This window comes from Aulostomus chinensis, chromosome 21, assembly GCF_037954235.1.
Source record: "Aulostomus chinensis isolate RoL2024-O1b breed Wild chromosome 21, RoL_Achi_v1.0, whole genome shotgun sequence".
In the NCBI taxonomy this organism is placed as follows: Eukaryota; Metazoa; Chordata; class Actinopteri; order Syngnathiformes; family Aulostomidae; genus Aulostomus; species Aulostomus chinensis.
This window is the reverse complement of record NC_141340.1, coordinates 9,829,118-9,853,912: the sequence shown is the minus strand read 5'-3', so window position 1 is coordinate 9,853,912 and position 24,795 is coordinate 9,829,118. Positions and strand designations below refer to the sequence as shown.

At 41.6% G+C, this 24,795-nt stretch overlaps 1 protein-coding gene across 4 annotated transcripts in view; it reads right to left on the bottom strand.

Annotated features, from left to right (window-relative positions):
• Positions 1 to 254: 254 nt before the first annotated feature.
• Positions 255 to 24,795, bottom strand: part of mtrr (5-methyltetrahydrofolate-homocysteine methyltransferase reductase) — a 39,632-nt gene continuing 15,091 nt past the window's right edge. For 2 of the 4 annotated variants that reach the window (XM_086192376.1, XM_086192375.1), the window contains exons 9-14: positions 22,735 to 22,777; positions 19,891 to 20,071; positions 19,286 to 19,404; positions 11,969 to 12,061; positions 7,394 to 7,588; positions 256 to 4,948 (exon numbers count right to left, since the gene is read on the bottom strand). In XM_086192376.1, coding sequence (XP_086048502.1) covers positions 4,804 to 4,948; positions 7,394 to 7,588; positions 11,969 to 12,061; positions 19,286 to 19,404; positions 19,891 to 20,071; positions 22,735 to 22,777 — 776 coding nt within the window. In that variant the 3' untranslated portion in view covers positions 256 to 4,803. Of the gene's footprint in view, positions 4,949 to 7,393; positions 7,589 to 11,968; positions 12,062 to 19,285; positions 19,405 to 19,890; positions 20,072 to 22,734; positions 22,778 to 24,795 lie in introns of all 4 variants that reach the window. The other 2 variants (XM_086192377.1, XM_086192378.1) reach the window with 2 other exon arrangements.

The window sequence follows — 24,795 nt, the reverse complement described above, 5'->3', positions numbered from 1 at the left end:
GGAATTTATCTCCTGCTCCATCACAGTATCTCACCGTGAAGACAGGAAACTTGATAGAGGCACTATAGCCTCTTTTTTTTTTTTTTTTTTTTTAACAGATTTCCCTCCAGCCTGCCTGACACATAGTTAAGTTAAAGCTCAAGGGAGCAGGCCCACTTTGGCATCTCAGAGTGTATATGTGTGTATGTGCACGTGCATTAGCGGACCTGTCATCGACGCCACATCAAACACCTAAGTTGACATTCCTGGGTCATTGAGAAACAGAACAAGTGTCCTTGTTAATGATAAAACATGCAGCTGGAAGGAAGTGGGAGGAAAAGAAGCTTTCTGCTGGCTGCACTAATGAAAGCAGACTCCTCCACAGAAGTAGAGCTTTCCAACTGAATGAAAAGTTAAGCCAGTGTTAGGAATCAACAAGGGGCTGTGCAAAAGATGGATAAATTGGGATGTCATCCATCATACAGGAAGAATTTTTTCATGGCGGCTGAACCATATCTCTGTGTGGAAACTGGAGATAATAGCTAAGGTGGGCATAAAAATAGTCCTCTCATTACCATTACCGCCTTTTTAGAATGTGCAGGTACAGTTTAAAAAAAACAAAAAAAACTATTTGCTTCAGCTCCTTCTAAAATCGTTCACACCTAAGTACTTAACTTTCAGGCCAAGTATCTTATTCACTCACTAAAACACTGCACAAGTTCAGAGTTGTGGTCTCAAGACTCTCAAAAAGTTCTGATGCGGACGTGAAAACCCTCTTTATATTTAAGATTTAAAACTTTCCCTTTTCTTAAAGCCGCTAGGTCCCCTTTATGCTGCTTCATTCAAGGTCTAATTCGACAGGGGATCTCCATGATGCACTTGGCTCCTCTCACCATCTGGAAGCATTCAAGTCCCATTAAAGCACATTAACTTTTTAATTTGGTTCGGCCAGTCAGTTTGTCAAGTGCATCGCATATAAACAAATGTCACATGGTCTTTTTTTTGTTGTTGTTGTTCACTGCGTTTACTGTGCTTTTTACGTCCGTTCATGCACTTCCAGCAGCCAGCCTAGCCTCTTCGGGTTAGCTCTCTGCTAATGAGGACAAAAACTTTAACCAATCACCTCCTTTTTTTTTTTTCTTTTCCAAATATTATCAGACCAAAGAGACGAACACGACCTTTGACCAGGGTTAATAAAAAAAAAATTAATTCATGGAAGCATTTAACTATCCACATCCCTAATAATGATTAGTAATATCATTATTGGTGGTAGATAAAGTATTACCAATACTTTTTATGTAAATCTCTCTCCCTCAACCCAACCGGTCGAGGCAGATGGTCGCCCACGCTGAGTCAAGGTTTCCTCGTCACTGTCGCCAAGTTCTTGCTGATGGAAGGATTGTTGTGTCTCTGAGGTTTAGACCTAAAAATATGAAACGTACCCAAAGAAAAGTTTCTGCTACTTCAACTTTCCAGAGCCAAAATCCACTTGAGTTTTTTTTCTTCTCACAAGTGGATTTAAAAAAAAAAACAACAAAAAAACCTCCAACTTGCCATTAACTGTTAAAACTTCCAGTGCACAGTTTGAACTGCAGTCATATTTACAGACCAGAGCCAAAATGAGCCGGACATATTGTCACTCTGCTAATTAAGGCAAACTCTTTCCGAGGATGAGAGCGTGGGAGGTTCCAGTTGCTCTCCTCATCACTACTTTGTACTTTCTGCACCAAGAGGCCAAACGTCTTTCAAAAAAGAAAAAAAAAAAACCTCCGCGCTCATTGACACAAAATGCATCTCCCCACTTGGCTCACTCAACACCTCCATAATAACAGTCATTATCTTCAGCACACATCTTTCTGCTTCATTTAAGCCGTTTTTAACAAGGGGTATCTATCATTGTAGTGTTACTGCTCTCCGGTCGTACTGACCTCCAGCGCTCTGATTTATTCCTAACCCATCTCCTCAGATCAGTCTTCTACTCGCAGGGGGACAAAAAAAAAACAAAAAACCCCGCCAACCTTTTTTTAATTATGAAGCCATAATTTAAAACTTCATCAGTCTTAGGTGATGCCTGGACAGGGGTGACATGAGAAGGCAGCAGGATTCTCCATCTTACAGTTAGGGGTCATTTTCTTAAAAAAAAAAAAAAAAAGTATAGATAAATCAATTGCATCCTTCCAGGATTGCAAAGGTATTCTCTTGCACACTAATAATGATCGAACTTACAGCCTGCATGCAGCTTTCTGTCCAGCAAAAACAAGCATCCATTAAAAGGGGGCTATACATCATCAAGTGTGTATTGACATTGGTTGTGTGGTACAGCATCATTATTTTGATTTCATCCTCCTCTGCTCTTGTAACTTGGACAGTGAGAGATGAGGCCGAGGAAGTGCAACCAGCGGCGCTTGGACAAACACAAGGACAGCTCTGCCTTTGACAATATGGTATTAAACCAATTATTCACTATACGGGGGATTGTTTTCTGTTATGGGGAATGTTTTGTTTACTCAAAAACGTATCGAATGGGGGGGGGGGATGTCGTGTGCGTGTGTGGGGGGGTGTCATCGAAAGCACAGGCAGCGGAGATGGTAAACATGTTTTTCCGCTCCCCTCCCTTCAAGAGGATAAATAAAAAGACTGCTGTTAGAAGATTTAATTCCAAGAAGCCTCTCTGGGGTTTCAGCTGTGCTAAGAAGCTCTTTCGCAAAAAGCCTTCAATTAGCAGAGTGTGCCTTCATCCTCTGACCAAAGGCACCTTGAACAATCAAATTATCTCCAGAATTTAAATAAAACAATCATTCTCAATCAATCAGAGTTCATTATCCCAAATACTTTATGTTGCCTCTCAAATGAATTGCATATCAGATCCATGTGCCATCGTTACTTTACTCACAATTCGCACACACAAAAAAGTAGATGACAGTAGTTTAAGTCCTGATCACACAAGACCCAGCTGGGTTTGTTTTAACCACAGCGTTTGAGATTTTCGCTGGTTTTGTAGGACTTAGACAAGTTGGAGATCATTGTCTAAAAATTGCCTGGGTATAGGGGGCAGACAGTTTGTAAAAGAAACTTTTTGGGAAATACACCTGCGAGCAGTTCTCTCCAGAGCCAGACAAGAAGATAGATACCCTTCTCTGAGTGTGCATTAGGGAGCGCAGACCCACAGAGGCTCTTTGACCACGAGTTGGCTGTGGACCATGAATGGCAGTGAATGGGAAGAGTTAGCATACCTCCGCTGGAAGTCCTCAAATAGATCAGGCTCAGGATCTTTATCTGGCCAGAGGTCTAATAGGTCGGCCATGATTAGCAGCAGCTCTCCTGGTCATCGGCATCAATTTTTTTTTTCGGTCTAAGTTTTGAGATTGTGACGACTCAATTCCTGGCTGAATGGACCTGTGGATGGTTCGTCACATGAGGTGCACACGGCTTAGGTGGGAGGAGCTAAAAGCTCAAGAGGCCTGATTTCCAAGACCTCTCTCTCTCTCTCTCTCTCTCTACCTCTTTTAGTCTGGGTTTGCGGCATGGAAAATGTAAAAAAAAAACAAAAACACACACACACACATTCACCCAAACATGAATTCAATCATCGGTTTATCTTTACTGTGAGCAGAAGATAAAGTCAACGTGCTTTCAGTGTCGCCTGTCAGAATGTTTAGTTTACTGCTTTTCAAAAACAAAGATAAATGGAGTTCCGCATCAATACACTGCGCCCAAACAGAAGAGCAGTTCTGGCCATGCGTTCCATTCTAAAATTACATTTTATATCGTTATTTCATAGTGAATCTTAGCACAGCCCTATTCATGTCATTGCAATCAAAGATCATTTTGGAGTGGAATAATAAAAGTACTTGACAGAGGTGTGTTAACGCTTCCCATCCACTACTATTCATTGTTAAGCCAAGCAGCAGTCGGCTGGTCTCGCCGGGTCTCAGCTCCCCGGAGCGCACAGACAAGAGAAGGGTATCTATCCTCTCGTCTGGCTCTGGGACAGATGGCAAATTAGCGTATTTCCCCAAAAGTCTTCATGTTCCTTTAAATTAATTACTGAGTGTTATCGCTGAGATTCATGCCCGCCGCTCTTACTTTGAACTTAACACAGCGTTCTGATACAGTAACTTACTCACAACTGTCCTCTTTGGGCTTCATTTATGAAAGTCACTCCACATTAAAAACTGATTTCAGTACTTCCAAAATATATGATAAGAAGGTTCCACAGTATTTTGGCTCAAAGCAACTTTGGATATACAGTACGTTACAAAATACAGGAGAATAACCTATTAAACATTTTATAAAATCTACATTGAAGTGAAAGAAGACACATTTGCACGTGTAGTGTACGTTAACAGGCGATGAGCTAGTTTGGCACATTCAAAAACAAACCTCATGACAATAACACAATTTGTGTGTGTGTGTTGTTTATCTAGGGCGCAGCGGCGATATCACACCTCCAGTCTCAGTGAAATCGCTCCATCAAAGTCGTCAAAAGTAAATGCCCGTTTGTTTTTTTCTTCCTTCAGACAGTACAAACAGAGGGGCTTGTCGACACTAAAAGCATTTTCACACGGCAGCACCAACCGCCAGCGCCGCTGCCCTGACCAAGGTCATTTCTGTTCAAACAGTAAAGCTGGGTGATGTATTGAATCCATATCCAGAGGTCAGCGGCGTGTGTCTTGGTAGAACTGGGTGGTGTATACTACCTCAACGCTTTGTCCTTAAATTGATGCTTCTCGAGTTTAGGAGGTTTTTTTTGGGTGGTTTTTTTTTTTTTTTTTACAAAGGCTCACTGGTTGATGCCAAATGTCCTAATCTCCTCATCAGCTGTCAAGCCCAGATGTCTTGTAAGTAGCGTTTCTGCTCTCTCAGCCCCGCCAGACGCTTCATAGCGTCTAATTGGTCCACTTGAAGCTCTCTTTTAATCATCTCCATCAGGGTGTCGTTCACGTCCTTCGCCATGTTCTTTGCATCCCTTGAGAAATCAAAAAATAGAACATAATAAGGACAGCAGCAATACAACAATTAGACCTGTTTTTTCCTGAGACGGTTACTTTGCACTGTGTCAAACTCATATTTTGTAAAAGCTGCAGGTGCTGCCAGTCCTGCCGGCCCCATCTGGAAACTGCTGAAATCTCTATCTTGCTGTTGCAGCATATTGGGAGAGATTCATCATCCTGTTGACCTAGAGGTGATAGTTTGGAGCTCATGCAGTTCTGATGTTTCACAGATAATTTACTCAAAAGGTAAGAGGCCCGGCAAGGAGAGAAGCCACTGAACTATAAATATGTTGACGTGGTATACAGATGCGTGTTACTCAGTGTCTTGTTGTCTGAAGAGATGACGTCCTGGAAAGGTTTAAAAATGGTTTCTTGTTGTTAAGGCTGTCTGAACGTTCATGGTTACGTCTGTGCGGATTTATGAAGCCACGTGTGCAGATGCTCCTCCTGGAAATAAATCTCAATCATCACGGAAGTGTACCCACCTAAATGATCCTGATCACTTGCATCTTTAGCCGAGAATGGATGTGGACACTCCTTTAATTAATCATTTGCATATAAAAATGAGGTTTGCACTGCACGTTATTAGACAAGGCAATGAAGAAGCACTCACACACTCATTGGAGGAACCTGAGGAAAAAGGAACAATCCCTGAACACTCGCCAAGGACGACACCCAAGCCATACACGCATGGCTGAAGCTATTTACAGCATGCACAATAAACAAAAAAATGAAGCCTGAAAAAATTCAGTACACACTCAATTATTTACAAGGCAGTTTGTGAATAATATAATTGTTCATATTCATATAAATGTGAGAGTAAACAAAAAGCAATTCTCATATGCCTCCGCTCTGGCTAGAGCTGTAGGATGGAGGTATTATGTTTGTGTGTCCATCTATGCATCCATCATGTGTCCATCTATGCTTCCATCATGTGTCCATCTATGCATCCATCATGTGTCCATCTATGCTTCCATCATGTGTCCATCTATGCTTCCATCATGTGTCCATCTATGCATCCATCATGTGTCCATCTATGCATCCATCATGTGTCCATCTATGCATCCATCATGTGTCCATCTATGCATCCATCATGTGTCCATCTATGCTTCCATCATGTGTCCATCTATGCATCCATCATGTGTCCATCTATGCATCCATCATGTGTCCATCTATGCTTCCATCATGTGTCCATCTATGCTTCCATCATGTGTCCATCTATGCATCCATCATGTGTCCATCTATGCTTCCATCATGTGTCCATCTATGCTTCCATCATGTGTCCATCTATGCATCCATCATGTGTCCATCTATGCTTCCATCATGTGTCCATCTATGCTTCCATCATGTGTCCATCTATGCATCCATCATGTGTCCATCTATGCTTCCATCATGTGTCCATCTATGCTTCCATCATGTGTCCATCTATGCTTCCATCATGTGTCCATCTATGCATCCATCATGTGTCCATCTATGCTTCCATCATGTGTCCATCTATGCTTCCATCATGTGAGAAAATTTGGCAGCCAAAGGTCGAGGTCACGACCCAGGATAGTGATATCTCAGGAATGCCTGGAGGATATTTCTATTTGGTGGTGAACTGTCAGGGTGGATGTGACAAGCACACTTGGAGACATGCAACAGCAATGGGGTATTTCCAGTTCAGTTATATCATCCTAACTTATTAACTTTCCCAATTCAGCACTGACCGTCTAGTTTTTTCCTACCTTAAACGAAGGCAGCCACACTTGGCAGCTTGGATGCATTGCAATGATTGAAATAACCACAACTACCTCACAAGCAACCAGCCAATCTTCAAGTACCCTCAAGTTTTCTTTAGCACCAAACCTACAACGTATAGTATATCAATAATGAGAGATTGAGGTTGCGTTTCCACGTCATAGTATACTTGCATATTTTTGAACAGTACCGCAAGTCAGCCTTCAGGACTTAAGATGATTCTGTATGTACCTGCTCATCTGTAAAGCCATCGCCTCTATCTCTGTAAAATATTTTCTTCCTCTTAGACCAAATCATTAAGTTGGTTATCCTCCGATATCTGAGAGCCTGTTTTGAAAATGGCATAATTCTCTTTTCATACTACACAACTTCATCCAGTCCAGTCAGTCATTTTATAATCTTGAGATCCAGTCGAAAGAATTTTAAAAATGAGTACCTAAAAGATATTATTAAATATTCATTTTAATGGTAGACTTAACCACACTGGACAAAAAAAAATAAAAGGTCCAGGCATGTAAAGAGAGAGTAGAGAGGAGAGTAATTAGTGAACTGCAGTGGTATATTCACTCTGCCAGTGGGCACTGACACATTAAATAGCTTTTACTGGCTGTTGCAATGCAATACAGATGCGGTCATATAAAATCTTCTACTGATTTATTATCACGACGAGTCGGTCTTACCCACAAACGTAGAGGCAACCGTCTTGTTTGAGCAGAATGTCAGTGATTTGTGAGCTGTGAAGCAGCAGGTTGTGTTGGACGTATCGGGGTCGTCCCGCCGGGTTACCAGCCTCCTCTTCCTCCTGGTCATCTCTGGAGAAACACACCTTGAGGTGGTTCAGGGTGCCACTGGACACAAAGCCCTCCAGCTCCTCTCTGGAGATAAAAGATAATGACCGGCCAAAAATGAAAATTATATTTCAAGGTTGTTCTCTGTTTTGAGGAAGATTAATCTCAATTTGCAGAAAAAAAATTGTGGAAATCTTTCCAAAGATAGAACCAGGAGAGACAAATGATCCTGCTTTTCTGGAGAAAAACAACAATAGCACTTGGAAGTGTGGCAAAACCAAGAAATACAAGAAATGCTTTACTTGAATCAAGAAATAAGCATTATTACACATGCCGTTTCTACTTGTTTTCATAGTGCTTATCCTTTCACATCCAGTAGTCCCTTTAGATATTTAATAAGCTTCTCATAAACATTTCCTCAGAACACAGAGCCTGTCAGAGTCAATAAAACGAGAACAGTGGTGGTCAAAAGGTCAAAGCAAAACTGAGCCAGACAACCAATTTATTTTGTTTAACAAGAGAAGTGAAACAAAACCACTGATTTCCTAAGCAAGGTCGATCACTGTTATGAGCATATTTTTATAATCAGTCCTCTCAGCTATGCAGCTGGGTGTAACCTTGCTTCCCAGCGGCACTTTACTTTCGAACTCCTCAACCATTTCTTCTGCCTGGGTGTATTTTGAGGGCCTTGGGTGCTATTGGATGGGAAGGAAGGAGGAAGACAGTGAGAGAGACTAAGGTTTACTGTGCTCAGAGCATCTTGTTTAAAGTTAAGCAGTTGGAATGAGCAGAAACACACACACACACACACACACTCATAACAAGATGTGGCTCTCAGATCAGGAGTGAAGGTCTTTGCCTCAGGGGTCTTGTTTTTGAGTAAACCCTGGACTAAAATGAGGCATTCTTTAATAACATCCACATATGCGCACACACTACAGCACGACAACGAAAGGCACAGAGGAGTAATCTTCTTTGTTCCATGTGAAATGTCCAGAATTGATTCTTCGCCTGCCATATTTACCATCTAACCTTTCCTCTGATTACTAAGTCTGTTTGAATAAAACCACCATAGACAAGGCCAGGCGGGAAAAAATAGCAGCGGAAATGCTGGATCAGCTGAGAGGGTTCAACTGCAGTTAGAGGTGATGGTAACTGCTTAGTCTGACTGAATGAGGTCGAAATCACTGAATGTTTTCACACAACCTGTCTTCAAAACAAAAGCATCACTAATTTTGTTTAAAAAATTAAAACGCATTTTAATAAAGTCTTTTTCTTTAATCTTGTTAGATCTCGTCATAAGCTTGACCACATATTAGGGAACTTCATGGTCACTTTCTCACCAAAAATAATATCCGTGATATTATTTCTGCGTGATGCAGCTCACTACACATTGCACAGAAATCCAGGCTTTTCCTGTGTTGCCCACATCAGCATATACAGCATCTGTAAATGCACAATTTAATACGTGGAACTGACGTTATATTTGGTGTGAACGGAAGAATATTCTGGGTTATTACTCAAAAATGGATATACTCATAAAACAATGAGAAAAATAAAAAAAGGAATTTGTGCTCAAGAATGTAGGAAGTCATCTTTATCAGAAAAAAATTGCCCGTTAATGCAAAATGTACACGTAAAACAAGAGGACGAGTTAACCACGTGCTTTCAAGTGAACGCCTTCTCCAACATTAACCCCTTAATGTTTAGCCGATCATTCCACAGGGGAGAAAAATTCACGAATATTTTTGAAAAATTCTGAGACACATGGCTGATTAGTGAGATGAAAAAAAATGAAGAAAAACAAACAGACAAGAGCATGACAGCAATCCCGCCAATTAGAACGATGGCTCATGCTTGTTTTTTTAACTTGTAAATATGAATAAATAAGAATCAACAAGATGTCAAAAGACCGTTGACTTCTGAGAAACACCAACGTCAGGGGTCTGCAAGATCCCGAGAATATTTATTCACGCGCACACACACACACACACACACCAGCCTGTGGCAATATCCCAGATCCTAACACGAGTGCAGCAGGTCTTCCAGTCATGTGTCCCTAACAGCGTGAAATAACTCACTAGAAAGAGACTAGGAAATCAGAGAGAAGGGGAAAGGATAAGTGCAGCAGAGGGGAGATGGAAGCGCTGGGCGTCTGGTTTGATGTGACAAGGGGGCAGACGTGCATCCAACTCTCACTGGGATCCTTAGCGCAGCAGTTGACTGGCAAGCTTTGTTTGTTTGTTTTTGTTACTGTTTTTTTGCTGATGCAAAAATCAAAAGCAAGTTTCAATTTTGCAAGATCAGCTTCATGTTCCATCCGTTACTTTTTAACTGTCGCTGCGGACACTGAAACGGCAGCTGCAGACTGTTCTAGGCCGTTGGCAGGACAAAGATAGTGTTGGACTTGTCATAGTTGAATGTCAACTGAATTCCTTAAGTTCATGTGTAAATTCAAGAAATCCCCCAGATTATCAACTGTATCATCAGCTCATTTTTGGTATCACGGTCATTATCAAAAAAAAGCTTGAGCATGTTGTTTATTTTAATTGGACAGATAATGAAGATTACTGTATATGTATCATTTTCTAGACGGTGATCCAGCAAAACCCATTTTTGGCCGTTGGGAAGAAAAAGTGCAACGTGCAGCAGAAAGATACGCATGATACTGAAGTGCAAGACGTGCAGTTGCCCTTTAACGGTAATCCAACAGCGACAAATGGAGGTATGTCATTCTCGTTCTGCTAACCTATTTAAATTGAGTACAAGTCTTCACGGGTGGCTCATAAAACACAGCCTAATCACATTGGTCAACACTGTGGGAGTGTTCATCAGAGAGGCTCAAACTGTGAACCAACGCCTCCTGGCTGTGAGTTGCTATTTAACTAAAGGATGGAGGAAACAAAGGGGAACAAATAACAGCGTCTGTGATCTGTTCTTGTGTGATTAAGGATGCTAATCCATTCGAAAGAGCTCGATCAGTGCACCAGAATTGAGTACACGCTGATGCTAGACAGAAACCATCAATTTAGTTTCTCGTGGGGAGAGTGTGATACTAGTTTAGTAACAAAACAGTAGGTCCCCACATCTTGAGACTGGGTTTTGGTTCCTATCTGTCTCACGGAACAAAGGTCATGCTTTCCTGTTCCCTTCGGCTTAGGCTGAGCTCTACAGTCAGAAGTTTCTCTCATTTTCTGACTTGGAAAAAGGTCATTCAGATATGAGTCACCTCCAGGCTTGACTAGTGCAATGTACTCGATATCAGTGGGGGAAACATTCACAGGCTTCCAGTCCAGAATGCTGCCCGTCTAGCAGAAGTCACCACGTTGCTCAGATCCCAGTTGGGCCTTCACTGGCTACCCATCACTTTTTGAATCTTAAAAAGGCTTGCTTTTAAAACCTTACAACATGGTTACGTTATTTATCTGATTTTTTTAATGTGTATTATGAAACTGTTCTCTCTGAGATCCGGGAAGCTTTGGGCTATTCCTGAATCTCGTCATGTGACAAAGGTGACGGGGTCTTAATTGTTGTGTGTGCCTCAGGATTGCTAACTCATTAGCCTTACCTTGAAAGAGCAGAGACTTGTAGCTTCACATTAAAAGCAGTTGTATAAGTAAAGTTATTTTGTATTTAATTTTTTGTATTTTTTTAATAGATTTTTTTAGTATCTTTCCTATGTTTTTTGTTCTGGGGGTTCATGTTTTTCCTGAGCTTTTTTAATGTTTTTGGTTTGTTTGTTTAAGGTTCTTTTCAGTTTGTTTTTTTTATGTTTTTTTTAAAGTTGTAGTCATCAAAAATCCATCCAATGACAATTAGCGCGCAGAAATTCTTGTCTTCTTCACTCTAATTCCACACATGTGTATCTTCAACTAATTCCTGAGTAATTATGACCCCACTGTCGTTCCTTACTGCAATGCAGTCTTTTGAGATCTGAGCCCTCAAGCAAAAACACTTGTTTTGAACAGCAAAGTTATGGTTTATTGAATGTGAATACAGTAAATCTCTAACTCTATTAAGGAGTCGCAAAGGTTTAGCTTTGGACAGCTTTAGGATACAAAACAACAGGAAGAACCTCATCATGATAAATGGTTCCCTGAATAAAACACTCCTGGCCTGGTTCATTCACATCTAATACAACAAAATCCCTGCATTGTTGTCCAATTCACTCCCAAAAGAAATGTAACCTTGTTTATGAGAGCATTGCACATGTGATGTTCTGTCTACATCCTTGAGCTGAGAGCTTAATGCTGCCTCTAAAATAACATATCATATTGAAGACAGAACAGCAACGTTGTGTTTGGAGACCAAGATGTGTTCATTATGCTGGTGAAACATTTCAATATATTGAGTCTGCCATGTCGAGGTGAAGAGGGATGTGGGTCAGAAAAGTGTGTCTGACAGTTCAAAAGGTTAGGAAAGATATTCATGGAGAACACGAATTTTTGGGTGTGAGACTAAACTTACTTGAACAGGTAGTCTCTGTCTCTGTGGCGACAACCAAAGAACAGCCAGGTCTCGCCAAATTCCGCCTCTGGGTTCTTCTGCCTCTCCTGCTCTCTGAAAGTCAAACAGTGGATGTTAGCAGTCAATCAGCGCTAACAGACGAGCGGGCCAGATGGAGGAGAGCGAGTCCTTTTTCGTAGCAGAGGTTAAAGAAGAATAGTGACACCATTAAGCGCCGTACGCAATGACAGTACACCCCGTGCCACAATCGCCTAATGTACAAAAACGACTGTGCGTTCTGCAGCAAGGGCATTATATATATTACTAGATTTCATCATAACAGAAGGAGAGATACCATCACTATCAACAGTTACTGAAAATGAATCGAGGGCTCGATGCTTGTGTGTCCATTAGTTGCAAGAAGAAAATACTCCTGCAATGATTCCTCTTGTGGCTTTGGCAAAGCTCCCAGAATCCTTAGCAGGATGTGGCGGCACAAAGCAGCTCTGAGGATGGCGGTATCTGTGCCGCACACCTGGTGGAAAGGTGACAGCTCCCTCTGAGATAACAACAGTTGACCCTCAACCTTTCATGATGCCATCAGTCAGTTGAGCCAGACATTATCTGTTCGCCCCGTCTGGTGGGAGGGGGATGGAAAAGTGAAGGGGGTGGGGTGTCTTGAAGTGACCAACAACTTCAGGTGCAGAGGAATAAAACAGAAAGACATGGAGACGAGGCCATATGTGCTGCTGCAGGGTGACGATAAGGAGCGTCTTCCTCTACACTCAATCGAACTCAACATAGGAGGAGACATTATGTCCCTCAGTCGCTCCAAAACGCAAGACAGACAGATACTTTCCATGGACACTCGTATGACCTTCGTTACAAATACAGGCTACATGGGATTCACCCTTAAGGTTATTTTTGAAAAAGTAACTCCTTTTATACTGGAGACCTGTCCAGGGTGAACCCCGCCTCTTGCCCGTAGATGCTGGGATAGGCTCCAGCCCCCCCGCGACCCTTACTAGTAAGGAATAAGCGGAAGACGATGATGGATGGATGGATGGAACTTCTTTTATTTCACAGCCCTCCTGGGAAGAGCGCCTGTGTACCCCGAAGCCCAGTGAAAACGGTTTGTCTGGTAACAGTTCAAACTTCCTTTCATCACGGATGATGGAGTTGTACACCGCGTATAAGTCAGGCATCATTCAGCACTTGAAAACTGAAACAAGCTGACTCGTCAGTTACTTCGGGTGCCAATTTCATACCAGCTGTATCTGGGTCGATTTCAAAACATTTAAAATACATTTTCCACATTCTTACATTTATGTCCTCTACATCTCCCTCATTGAAAAGTCTCACATTAATTATTTTTCGCATCATGTTTCCAGCCGACTTTCTACTGTGATCATGTGTGTTGGTAGACATGTCAAAAGATTTAAGGTGAGGGCGAAGAAACTTTCCACTTTCATTCTTAATTACCAAGAAGTTAAAAAGTGGTCTTCACCCGGCAGTAGCTTTCCAACTGTGGGGGCGGGTCCACTTCATGAATACGACGTGAGGGTAAAAATGTCAAAGATAAATGCATTTGTTACATGTGAGAACAATAAACAAACTGGATTGCATTCACATTAGCGAAGCAATCAGGATTCAGAGCAGCGCTTCTACCTCAGACACCCTGATGAAATGTACAAGAACAAGGCAAACGCTTTTGACAAGCCGAGCGGGAAAACAGGGGACGCCCATCAAGCAAACATGTCAGTCAAAACCAAAAGTCAGGATGAAAGTCTGTCTCTCGCTCTCTCAATGGAGTGAGACCCTCATTCGTCTTTCATGTCCAAACATGCTAAAAGAGTTCAACCTGCATTTGTGGTTGAAAGTCACCCATTTTTGCTAACGGTTGAGAAATGATCTAAACCGAAGTGCTGCATTCAAACTGCGATTACTGTTTGCAATATTGCAATTGTGTTCCAATATCAAAAAAGAAGTGTGAGGTTATCAACAACAATATTAAAGGTTTACTTATAATTTAATATATTTATATATTTTTAGACACACACTCACAGCGGGTAAAATAAGTATTGAACACGTCACCATTTCCACCGGATGTCGGTAACAATCCATGCAACCCACACATGCAAAGAAATCAAACAACAGATGTCCATAAATTATGTGTCATATAATGGAATGACTTAGGGAAAAACTATTGACTGCGCTTACTAAAATGTATTTCATACGTTGAACAACGTCTTTGTTGGTTACAACAGCCTCAAGACGCCTCCTGTATGGAGAAACTAGCTGCATGCATTGCTCAGTTGTGATTTTGGCCCATTCTTCCATACACGCAGTCTTCAAATCTGGAAGGTTCCGTGGGCCTCTTCTATGAACTCTGATCTTCCATAGATTTTCTATTGGATTCAAGTCAGGCGATTGTTCTGCAATTCCAGCTGCTTTATTTTTTTCCTCTGAAACTAAGTGAGAGTTTCCTTGGCTGTGTGTTTGGGATCATTGTCTTGCTGAAATGTCCACCCCCGTTTCATCTTCATCATCCTGGCAGATTTTTATCAAGACTGTCTCAGTACATTTTTCCATTCATTCTTCAATTATATGAAGTTTGCCAGTGCCGTATGCTGAAGAACAGCCCCACGCCATGGTGTTCCCACCTCCAAACTTCACTGTAGGAGTGGTGTTTTTTTTGGGTGATGTGCAGTGCCCTTTGACCTCCAAACATGGTGTGTATTATGCCAGCCAGAGAGTTCAATTTTGGTCTCACCTGGCCAGACTATATTCTCCTAGTATTTCACAGGCTTGTCTAAATGTTGTGGAGCGAACTTTAAACGAGCTTTAACATGTTTTTTCATCAGCAGTGGAGTCTTGCGTGGTGAGCGCTCATACAGGCCATGGCTGTTGAGCGCGTTACTTATTGTTTTCTTTGAAAAAATTGTAGCTGCTAATTCCAGGTCTTTCTGAGGCGCTCCACAAGTGCTCCTTGTCTCTTGGACAACTCTTCTGATTATTCTTTGAACTCCCCTGTCAGAAATATTGTGAGGAGCGCCTGGTTGTGGCTGATTTATGGTGAAATGTTATTTCCACTTCTCCAACAGTGCTCACTGGAACATTGAGAAGTTTAGAAATCCTTCTGTAACCAGGGCCATCAGTATGTTTTGCAACAATAAGGTTGCGAAGGTCTTGCAAGAGCGCTTTGCTTTTACCCATCATGAGACGTTTCAAGTGCAACACATTGGCAATGAGGCACCTTTTTATATGCCATCATTGGAACTGAACCAGCTGATATTAATGTGCACTGACAAGGGGCAAGATTGCTTTCTAATTACAGATAGATTTCAGCTGGTGTCTTGGCTTTCCATGCCTTTTTGCACCTCCATTTCTTCACGCGTTCAATACCTTTTCCCTGAGTAATTCCATTTTATTACACATAATTTCATTTATGGACGTTGCATAGATTGTTTCCGACATCTGCTGAAAAATTCACGTCAATAGCACCTTTAGAAATATACTTACTAAGAAAACTGGTGATGTATTCAGTACTTATATTACCCACTGTATATATATGTGTGTGTATATGTATATATATATATATATATATATATATATATCCTGTGTTATTGTGCATAATTCCACATAATCATTATTTATGGATTTGAATGTTGTGATTTCTTTTCATGTGTGGATTATTTGAGTTAATACCAGTGTCTGGAAGAAATGTCACATGAATTGCATCTTTGGAAACAAATGTAATGACAAAAAAAGTTAATGCGTTCAATACTTATTTCCCCCATTGTATATATATATATATATGTGTGTGTGTGTGTAGTTAAATAACTATATGGGAATTTTGATTTAAATTAATCTCACAGCACTGAATAGAGGAAAAATATTTTCCCTCTACCAAAGGGGACATAACGGATCTCATTTATCAAACAATTCCAACCCAGTTTATCAAGTTGCCCTTTCTTCTGTTGTATTTCAGCAATTTATTATGTTATTGAAATAATGGACGTATTATTCAATAATGAAAGTCATCGTTAGTTGCAGTATTGAGGCTCACTGAGGAAACCAAATAAATCACATTTGTAATTGTCAAAGGAGAAGTTGAACAGTTAATCGTAAAAAAAAAAAAAACTCTGTTTGAGGGTTGCATCTGTCATCGGGGGTCCGGTAACAGAGCTGTCTGGCTGACTTCAAACGCCCAGATCTCGTCTATTAGCATCCCGGACAAGATTCTTGTGATCTGCAAACAGCCTGGAGTAAACTCATTTTAGTCTCTCTCTTCTCTCCCCTCTCTCTGGCTGCCCTAAAGGGATCAATACCAATATGAAAAACTTGGATTCCATTCGGAGTCGACCACACCGGCGCCTTTCCCTGAATACAAATCGCATCACATCCCCCAGCGCTCTAACAGCCAGCAATACCATCCCAGGAGGGACAGGCCGCGTCGAGAGCACTCCATTTCAGGTCGAAATCAGAGGCAGTTGCCTTTCAGCGTCGTTCAGGTGATCAGCGGGGGAAGGACACAGCGAGAGAAGCCGAGGTGAGGACATGGTAAACACCGCAATTGTCTTATGGCTTTTCATGCAGTTGCTTGTGCAGCTCTGAGTGGTTTTACTATGACACCATCCAATCACAAACACACACTGAAGTCTAAATGATCTCATAACACAAGACCATTCTGAGAGGCGGCGTAATTGTAATCAGCGCTCTGGTTAGAGGAATAAATGGAAGCTCAATATTTGTTCACGCAATCTTTCATACAAGTTGTGATGCTGAATGCTGCAGATGCCTACCGGCATACCTAAGTATTATACTGAGCAAACAGATTTTGTTTTCCTAGACATGAATCTTGTTAGAGCTGTTAAAGTAGATGAAGGCTAACCGCTAAGTTAAAAAAATAATATTTGTTCAACTGTCACGGCTGAAAGCTAAACAGAGAAACAGAAAATCTCCCTAAAATCCTTCCACAGTTATCCATAACACACGGCTGGGGGGCCTTATTAAAACCACCAGCAAGCACTACCAAGGGAGCTCTGACCTTCAGAGACTCTACTTCCTCTTGTTACTGGGGAACCAAACCAGTACACAATTCTTTAGAAAACAGCCATCGATTAACAGTAAGGGGGAGAGGAAGGTAAGATTGAAGTGTCCCCATGTTGTTGTGTTGCTAACAGGATGCTTCTCAGGCCCAGAGGCAGATACGGCGCCCCGTTGACATACTGGTGATTGTTATCTTCAATCAGAGTGCAGCGTCAGCCAGCGAGGTTAGATTCAGTACAATGCTGCGGCGCCGTGGCGGGTTTTCACAGTCCAACACACTATGCAGCTGGCATGCGAGAGGATGAGGGGAAACAGAGGGGAGGGAGGAGGAGGGAGGGGGGTGGGAACGAGCTGGCTGATGAATCGGTTCATATGAGTTTATCCTCCAAACTTTGAAGAGCCTCTTGGAAGATAAAGGGGAAAAAATATGAAACAAAAAGAGTTGGTTTTTTTTTTCTTTTAAAAATCGATGATGGGTTTTAACTCTCTGTATTAATGAAGCAATAAAATGGGACATTTTCGGTCCTCGCAGTCACATCTGAATACTGCAGAGAAACCTAAGCATGACTGATACATTCGTGTGACTGCCACAGCAAGTCTGTCCCTCTGGCACCACCTTCATCATCAAGAAGAGAGGGTGTGTACTGGAGTGGTGTAGCCAGGTCAGTGGTGCATCTTCACTGCTCCTGCATCCCAAAGGCATGAACACATCTCACTCCAAATGACCACTCAACCCATTCCGCTGCAGACATGAACCATCCTCAGCACTTTAGCCGGTGCTGCGACGCCTCTCAGAGCAATCGCCACCGATGCCACCTGCCACAACAGGGCAGCCGTCTGGAGGATTTTTAGACAATTGGAGCTGACTGGGGCGCAACCTCATTTATACAAAGCCACCCATGAGTTAGATGTGTCAGTCAGGCTAAAAAGGCTTAGGGCCTGCTGCTGTGGCTCAACATGCGGGTATCAGCCTGGATAGAGACACTCAAGGAGTCACAGTCACTGTGTTTCCAAGTAGCGCTGAAAATCTTTTTTTATCAATTCTGCGTTATATATCGATATTTTGTTTCCTCAGAGAGTGCCGATTTTTCAGTCGTGAGTATCGATACATTAAGCCCCATTCAAATCCCCTGGGTCCCGCACTTTGCAGGAAGAGCAATTAGGTCTGCCGGCCACTAGTGTTGCTGTAGAGTATTTCTAGTTACCAAGACGCCGACGCCAGACAATTTTCTTGTGCGCTGAAAATGTGTAAGCGGTGCGCGATTGCGCAAGCGTGCAGCTTAGAGGGAACACTGGTCTTACTAATCAGTCCCACTCGAGCTCTCTGGGGAACAACCGTCTTTTATTCTTTGCTCGTCAAAGCAAAAGACAAACTCGACAGTGACCCCTGGTGGGATCCCAGTGGTAACTACAACAAGCTGAAATTCACAGAACAGAAGCACAGTCATACACATAACATGTCCTAACTCAACATAGACTTCTAAATAACCGCTAATATATGTCTATTTATAGACATCTAATTATATTATGAAGGCGATGGCGGAGTACAGAGTATTCCCTACATCAGCGCTTGTTAAAATTAGGCATTTTCACGTTTTACATATTTACTCTTCTTGAAAAAGTCAAAAAAAACAAAACAAAACAACCTCAAACCAGTGAACAAACTTTTTTTTTTTGGCAAAACTCGAGAAGTTGTTCAAACGTCATTGTTTTGATTATTGAATGCCAAATTTCAAAATGTGCATCGAAATACATTGATGGACAGCCGGTTCGCTTTGGTCATCAATTTAGGATCTCAAATTAAACAAAATGAAAGTCAGATTTTTACTTCCAGCAGTTTATAATTGCAGCAAAGCTGTGGAGAACTGACTCAGCCTCCAGTAAATATCTTTGGATCGGCTCAATTACGAGCGATGATTTACTCCATCAACACCACTCTTTACATTCTAATCAATAACACCCCGTGTGCTTCTTTGACTCCTGGCTGTTCATTACAAAAGTCATAAACATGCACATTGGCGAGGACCTAACTTATCCCTTCTGAAAAGCATCTCTGAAATAATCCCTGACATGATTGCAGCGCTCACCGTTTAGAGTTATTATGCCCCGTGAGATGGAATGAAGTTTTATCAGCTTTGCGCCAAGTCTCATTTAATCTTGAACGTTCATTACAGGCTGCACAAACATGTCTCCACTCTCAAAACAATGAAGGATGACAGAACTCTGACATACGTCTTTCATTATGCTGCAGTATGACTTTTTAATACAATATCAAGGTTATCCTACCTTTGCTGAAGGAAGCCGATGAAGGGCGCGACTCCAGTGCCCGGTCCAACCATTATAAAGGGCACCGCCAGGTTAGATGGAGGTCGGAAGGAGCAGTTGGGTCTCAAACCCGCATAGATCTAAAGGTCAGAGGTCATAAGGAGGCATTTTTAAATAATGAGAGTAATTACAACACTGTTGAGGAGCCGCAGCGGGCCGACCAATCTATTAATTGATCTACTTAATATTCTAAGACTCACTAATGAGAAAGCTGAAGCGCTCCAGCTGAAATCCATAGAGTTGGTGGGACAGAGGATTTAGTTGCTTTAATTTAGATTCTTTTTATTTCAAAGATTCTTCTGTTCTAGTGTCCCACACATTCAAAGTGAGTGTTTGATAAGAGACCCAGCTGCTTCAAAAACATACTGAATTATCATATTTGAGAGAGAACAGACGGTAAAGGCATTGTGGCATATAATTGGAACAATTAAGACTACTTTTCATTGTTTCGTTTTTTTTTTAACCATAAAAGCTACAAAATATTTAGAAATAAGTGAGCCAACTCTGACAATCCGCATATTTGTAAGTTCTAGCCTCAACTCTCCACTTTTCAGTATTCTCATTACCGTTGGCAGAGCTGGACTGCTGGAGGATTCAGCCGTCCCGGGGAAAACAAGGACAGGATTGATGAGGTCAAACAGCCAACCAGTACACAAGCCTCGCCTCCCCGCAGGCCGCCCGGGGCATGCTGGGAACTCAACCACACTGAGGACAAAATGCAGCTTTCCTGGGTGCCTTAGACTGGAGCTGCAGTGATGAGACCGCAGAGAGTTTGGAGATGGAGATGGAGAGAGAGGGAGAGGGAGAAAAAAAAATTCAAGTGTGTATAAGTGTGTGTGTGTGTGTGCGCGTGTGTGTGTGTGTGTGTGTGTGTGTGTGCACGCGTGCGTGTGAGTAAGTCTTATAGACAAGATGATGGGAAGAAGATACAGAGAGATGAAGTTGAAAATCTCGAAATACAGTCGGAGAGGCAGAGAGAGAACAGAATGATACAGAGAGGCATGAGGGAGGATGCATTTGAAAGACGCAGCTGCAAAACACTCGCACAAAACACCTTTACAAAGATGCATTTGAAGAGCAGCTGATCAAAGTAGCGAGGGTACAAAGAGACTTAATGGGATGCAGATTAAAAATACGGACTCTGGGATGACGAGCACGCTACATACTTCAGTCTAGACTTAAAAAAATACATCTGGGAGTGAAAAAATAACTTCTTGCTTCAATCAAACTGTCTCTCCCTCCACGCCACGCCGCTCTTCATCGCTGGCTGAGGGGGCTCGTTCATCCCTCTCTTTCCAGTTCCTGTGGGCCACTGGAGACCTCTATTGACCGCAGCATCAATAATGCAAGCCTCTAATGTCTCTGCACCATCTGATAAACTACAGCCACCATTTCTCCTCCCCATTCCATGTCTCTCTGTGCACAAACACACAGAGGAGCAGCTAAGTGAGGGGGCTAATGAGAGCGGCGGAGTAGTTTTGACCTTGTGTTAGATGTCGCTGTTCCACATGGGTACTAGCTTAACAGGAAGAGCAAATCGATGTCTTGCTAAGTGAGGCAAAACGCTGGAGCACTTGGGTTGATTTAAACAAAGGACAACTAGCATGAGCTGCGATATATTGCAGCGTGTAGGGTTTTCCTCCATCACAGAGTTCACTAGGGAATTACAGGGACAGATAACCATCCGGCAAAAGTGCAGAGAACAAGGGAGAAGTCTGACAGGAGGCTGCGGTTAACTTTGTGAGAGGCTCTATTTAACTTTAACCAAAAACATTTCCTACATGTAACTTTTTTTTCTTTTTTTTTTAAGTTCTGATGCCTAAACCCATCCAAACCAAAAGAACTAGAAAATCCTAAAAGTAAGCCAATAATATAAGTTGAACATGAGGTGTTCAGGGTGAAAGTCCTGACTGATCCACCACATTCCTGTTCCCTGTGGACTCTGCTGCTACCTGGTCACATGACCTCAAAACCAGTTCTAGCAGAAGAGGTCACAACTAAGAGAATCAATGAGAGGGTATCACAACTGCAAACATGTATACATGCACACACTCAGGTAATTAAAGTTACAAGTATAGATTATATAAAATCAAGATTCAGTTGTTGGTTTCTCTTTCTTTAACTTTTATCGATGTTTGCAATCGTCCTCATACACATCAAAATGTTTTAATTACCAAGGTGTGTATTCGATGTGCACTTCCTCACTACTAATAAATGAACAAAGGGGTTTTTTGAGGTGTGACATGGTGGGCCTCTCCTTAGTCAAATCCAGGTGTAAGACACCCCCGTAACCCCTCCCTGCCATACTTATACCTTTGATTCTAAAGGCTGACCATATAGGTTTGTTATAGTCTTATTTGATTCCATTAATAGTTACTTATTTAGCCAAGCTAACCTAATACTGCTGTGAAATACCTCCAGAGTTCCCCAGATACATGTCCTGAGTCATTTGTGTCTGACTGTTGAAAAGTAGTAAAAAAGTAAATCCCCCCCCCCCCCCAAAAAACCCCTCTTGAATCTTTTTAACCATGATGTCCTTCTACTGTGTCTTCAGCGATACTCCCCCAGAGAGGCCCACCTCACACTTAGAAAACATCTGGATTAACACATTTTTTTATCACGTGAACTCCTTCAGTCTCATCTGGTCGCACCTCATGAAAAAAAGTTGAGGGTTCAACAATATATTAAGTGCAAAAAAGACAACGCAACAGTCTTCGTAAACCAGATTAAAGGCTCACAAAAATGAAACAGGTGCAAAAACACCTAAGGTTTAAACCTTTTTTTTTCTTTTTTCGTTTTGTGTCTTCTCTCAGGGATAAACGCAGTATCACAAATATGCCATTTGTAAATTCATCAACTGAGCATTAACAACAATATGTCCGTATGTCATTATGTTATCAGAATTTCAAATCTATTTCCAATGACTTCACCACAGTCAAATTAATCAAGTTTAAAATATTCAAACAAATAAGTGTGAGAGATGTTCCGTTGTGTTTGTGTAAGCGATGAGTTCCATCTTCAAACAAATGAGATGTATCAATTATCCTCTTAGCATGCCGTCTATTAAAAACATCAGCAGAACGAATGGCAAAGTATTGCTTCTTTGGCTGTAAAGATTAAAAAGAGATATTTTTGCTTTTTTTAATTAAGCAGAAACACATCCATTGATTCAACAACCTATTATTTGGAACATTATCTATGTACAATTTTCTTAATTTGTAGTAATTGTACTGCTAGGAAACACGACCATAAATGAGATATGTCTGTTTATTTAATGTAAGACATTCATTTATCTTCAAGGAGACTTTTTCTTTTTTTTTTTTTTTTTTTTACTCCACATAAATCATGCTGTGGGCACAGTTGTGTGCAGGACAAAAAGTAAACTCCCTCTTATTTTGCTGTCATCTTACCTGGCTGCTGAATACGGCCTGGACTGCAGTTTTGGCAGATGCTCTGAAAAGCAAGCACAACTGTCAATCATCCGGCTGTCATGCTCAGATTTACTTACAATCTAAGTGAAAGTCGTCTTCACCATATCCTCAGTGACCCTCTGGCAGGTTATAGTCTTGTTTCTAGGACACACTTCTATATTTATTAAATTACAAAGTCGGGGTTGTGGAATCCCAGGTGTCCAGATGTGGAGCCGGTTGGAAACAGATTGCTTATGCAGACCTTCCAAAGTCAGCCATGAAGGTGTCCTCTTTTGGATAATATGTGGTGCTTTAGCGGTGGGAGGAGTGTCGGTGAAATCAAGACAACTTTACATTTGAAAGACAAACGAACCTGGAAAAACTACAAGTGAAGCAGCTGAGGCCCTAAAACAACACATTTCTCTACTAAATTGCTGTAAAAGACCAACAGCTGGACTGCATCTGCTCTCTCCTCCTCTCTTGTGTTTCTCTGACATTGAAGCAGCTCAGGGGTGGTGTAGGGAGACAGCTCCCCAAGTTTGAGTACAATTTGTCTCTTTGGAGATGATGGAGGGGGGGGCAGTGAGGTGATGCACGGCATACTTAAAAATGAACTGTGCAAAAAACATAGCACAACATTGGCGAACATTCATACAGAGATTCCTGCAGATAGCAAGAAACGACGCAACAGGTTCAGGAGTTGGAGGTGAATGTGTGCAGATTGAGCAAATATGAAAATAGAAAACAGCATTTTTTGTTCATTGTTTATTCCTAATCTGGGATTATACCAATAAATCTTGAAACTGCATAGCCCGTCTGAGGAAAAAGTCTCTATGTTTCTATTGCCTGCCCCTTCCTGCTCTCTTTCCCACCTCAAAGCAGAAGGCCGTCCCCATTGAGCCTGGGTCTGCTCGACGTTCCAGCCTGTTAAAAGGAAGGTTTTCATCGCTGCTGTTGCAGGATGTGCTGCTCATGGAGAATTGTTGGGTGTAGATTAATTGAGGGAGTGAGGTACTGGACCTGCTCTACTTGTAAAGTGTCATGAGATAACTTTGGTTGTGATTTGGCGCTAAACAAATAAAACTGACTTGACTTGAATATTCCCATACAGAACTTTTTCCCCCTGTTAATTTCAATTTATTTTAAACCCCAGTTGAATCTAAGAAAGTCTAACTGGTGTATAATGACACGCATGCAGGAAATGATATTTGCACCACAGTATGTAAGTGGTAGTGTGCAATTTCATGTGAAATCCAAATGCTATCAGGTTACAGAACCAGCCATAAATTGCAACATGTGTGCGGGTGAGGGGGTCCACTCGTCACTGCGTGCAGCTTTAAATAGGACCTGAGCACCAAAGTAGCAGAGGGAGAAATGTTGGCCCTGATGGAGGTACGCACTCACGCATTTTTGTTGAAGAGGAGAAAAATGTTACCAAGAATCTGACTTAAAAAGGGCCATTTCTAATTTCAGAAAAGGTGGGAGAGCATATCCAAAGTTTTGTACATCAAAATGAGGTATCCAATAGAATATCTCATATTTGAACTTGTGTTCTATTCATTTTGTATAAACATGACCAGAGGACATCATATTCTTGTTGTCTAATATAAAGCAGTGCCTTGTAATCCATGATAATGGAGATTATATTGAAGCAAAAACCGTCTGAAGGGAACTTTTTTTATTGGGAGGGAGTTTAAATGTTTAGACTTCAAGGCTCAGAGGTTAATAATGACTGGAGGCCAGGTAATTTCACAAGGAGAGGCCTGATTACAGACTAACCTTGCTTTGGTATAATCAATATGCTTATATTGCAGATGCAACACAGATGGAATTACTTATAAATAAATCTTCAAAAGATGATTAGCTGCAACACAACGGATTAAAAGAAATCATTATTGTTTTCACACTCTCTCAAAAGGTAATAAATAACCCCTTAAAGGACAAAAATCCGCTTTGAAAAGTTCTCTTCATCGCATGGATCAGGTAATCCTGTCTGTCAGCGACCAACACACACGCACGTCTCGGCTTCAGTGGGAGTATCGCGTATGTTGCACAAACTCC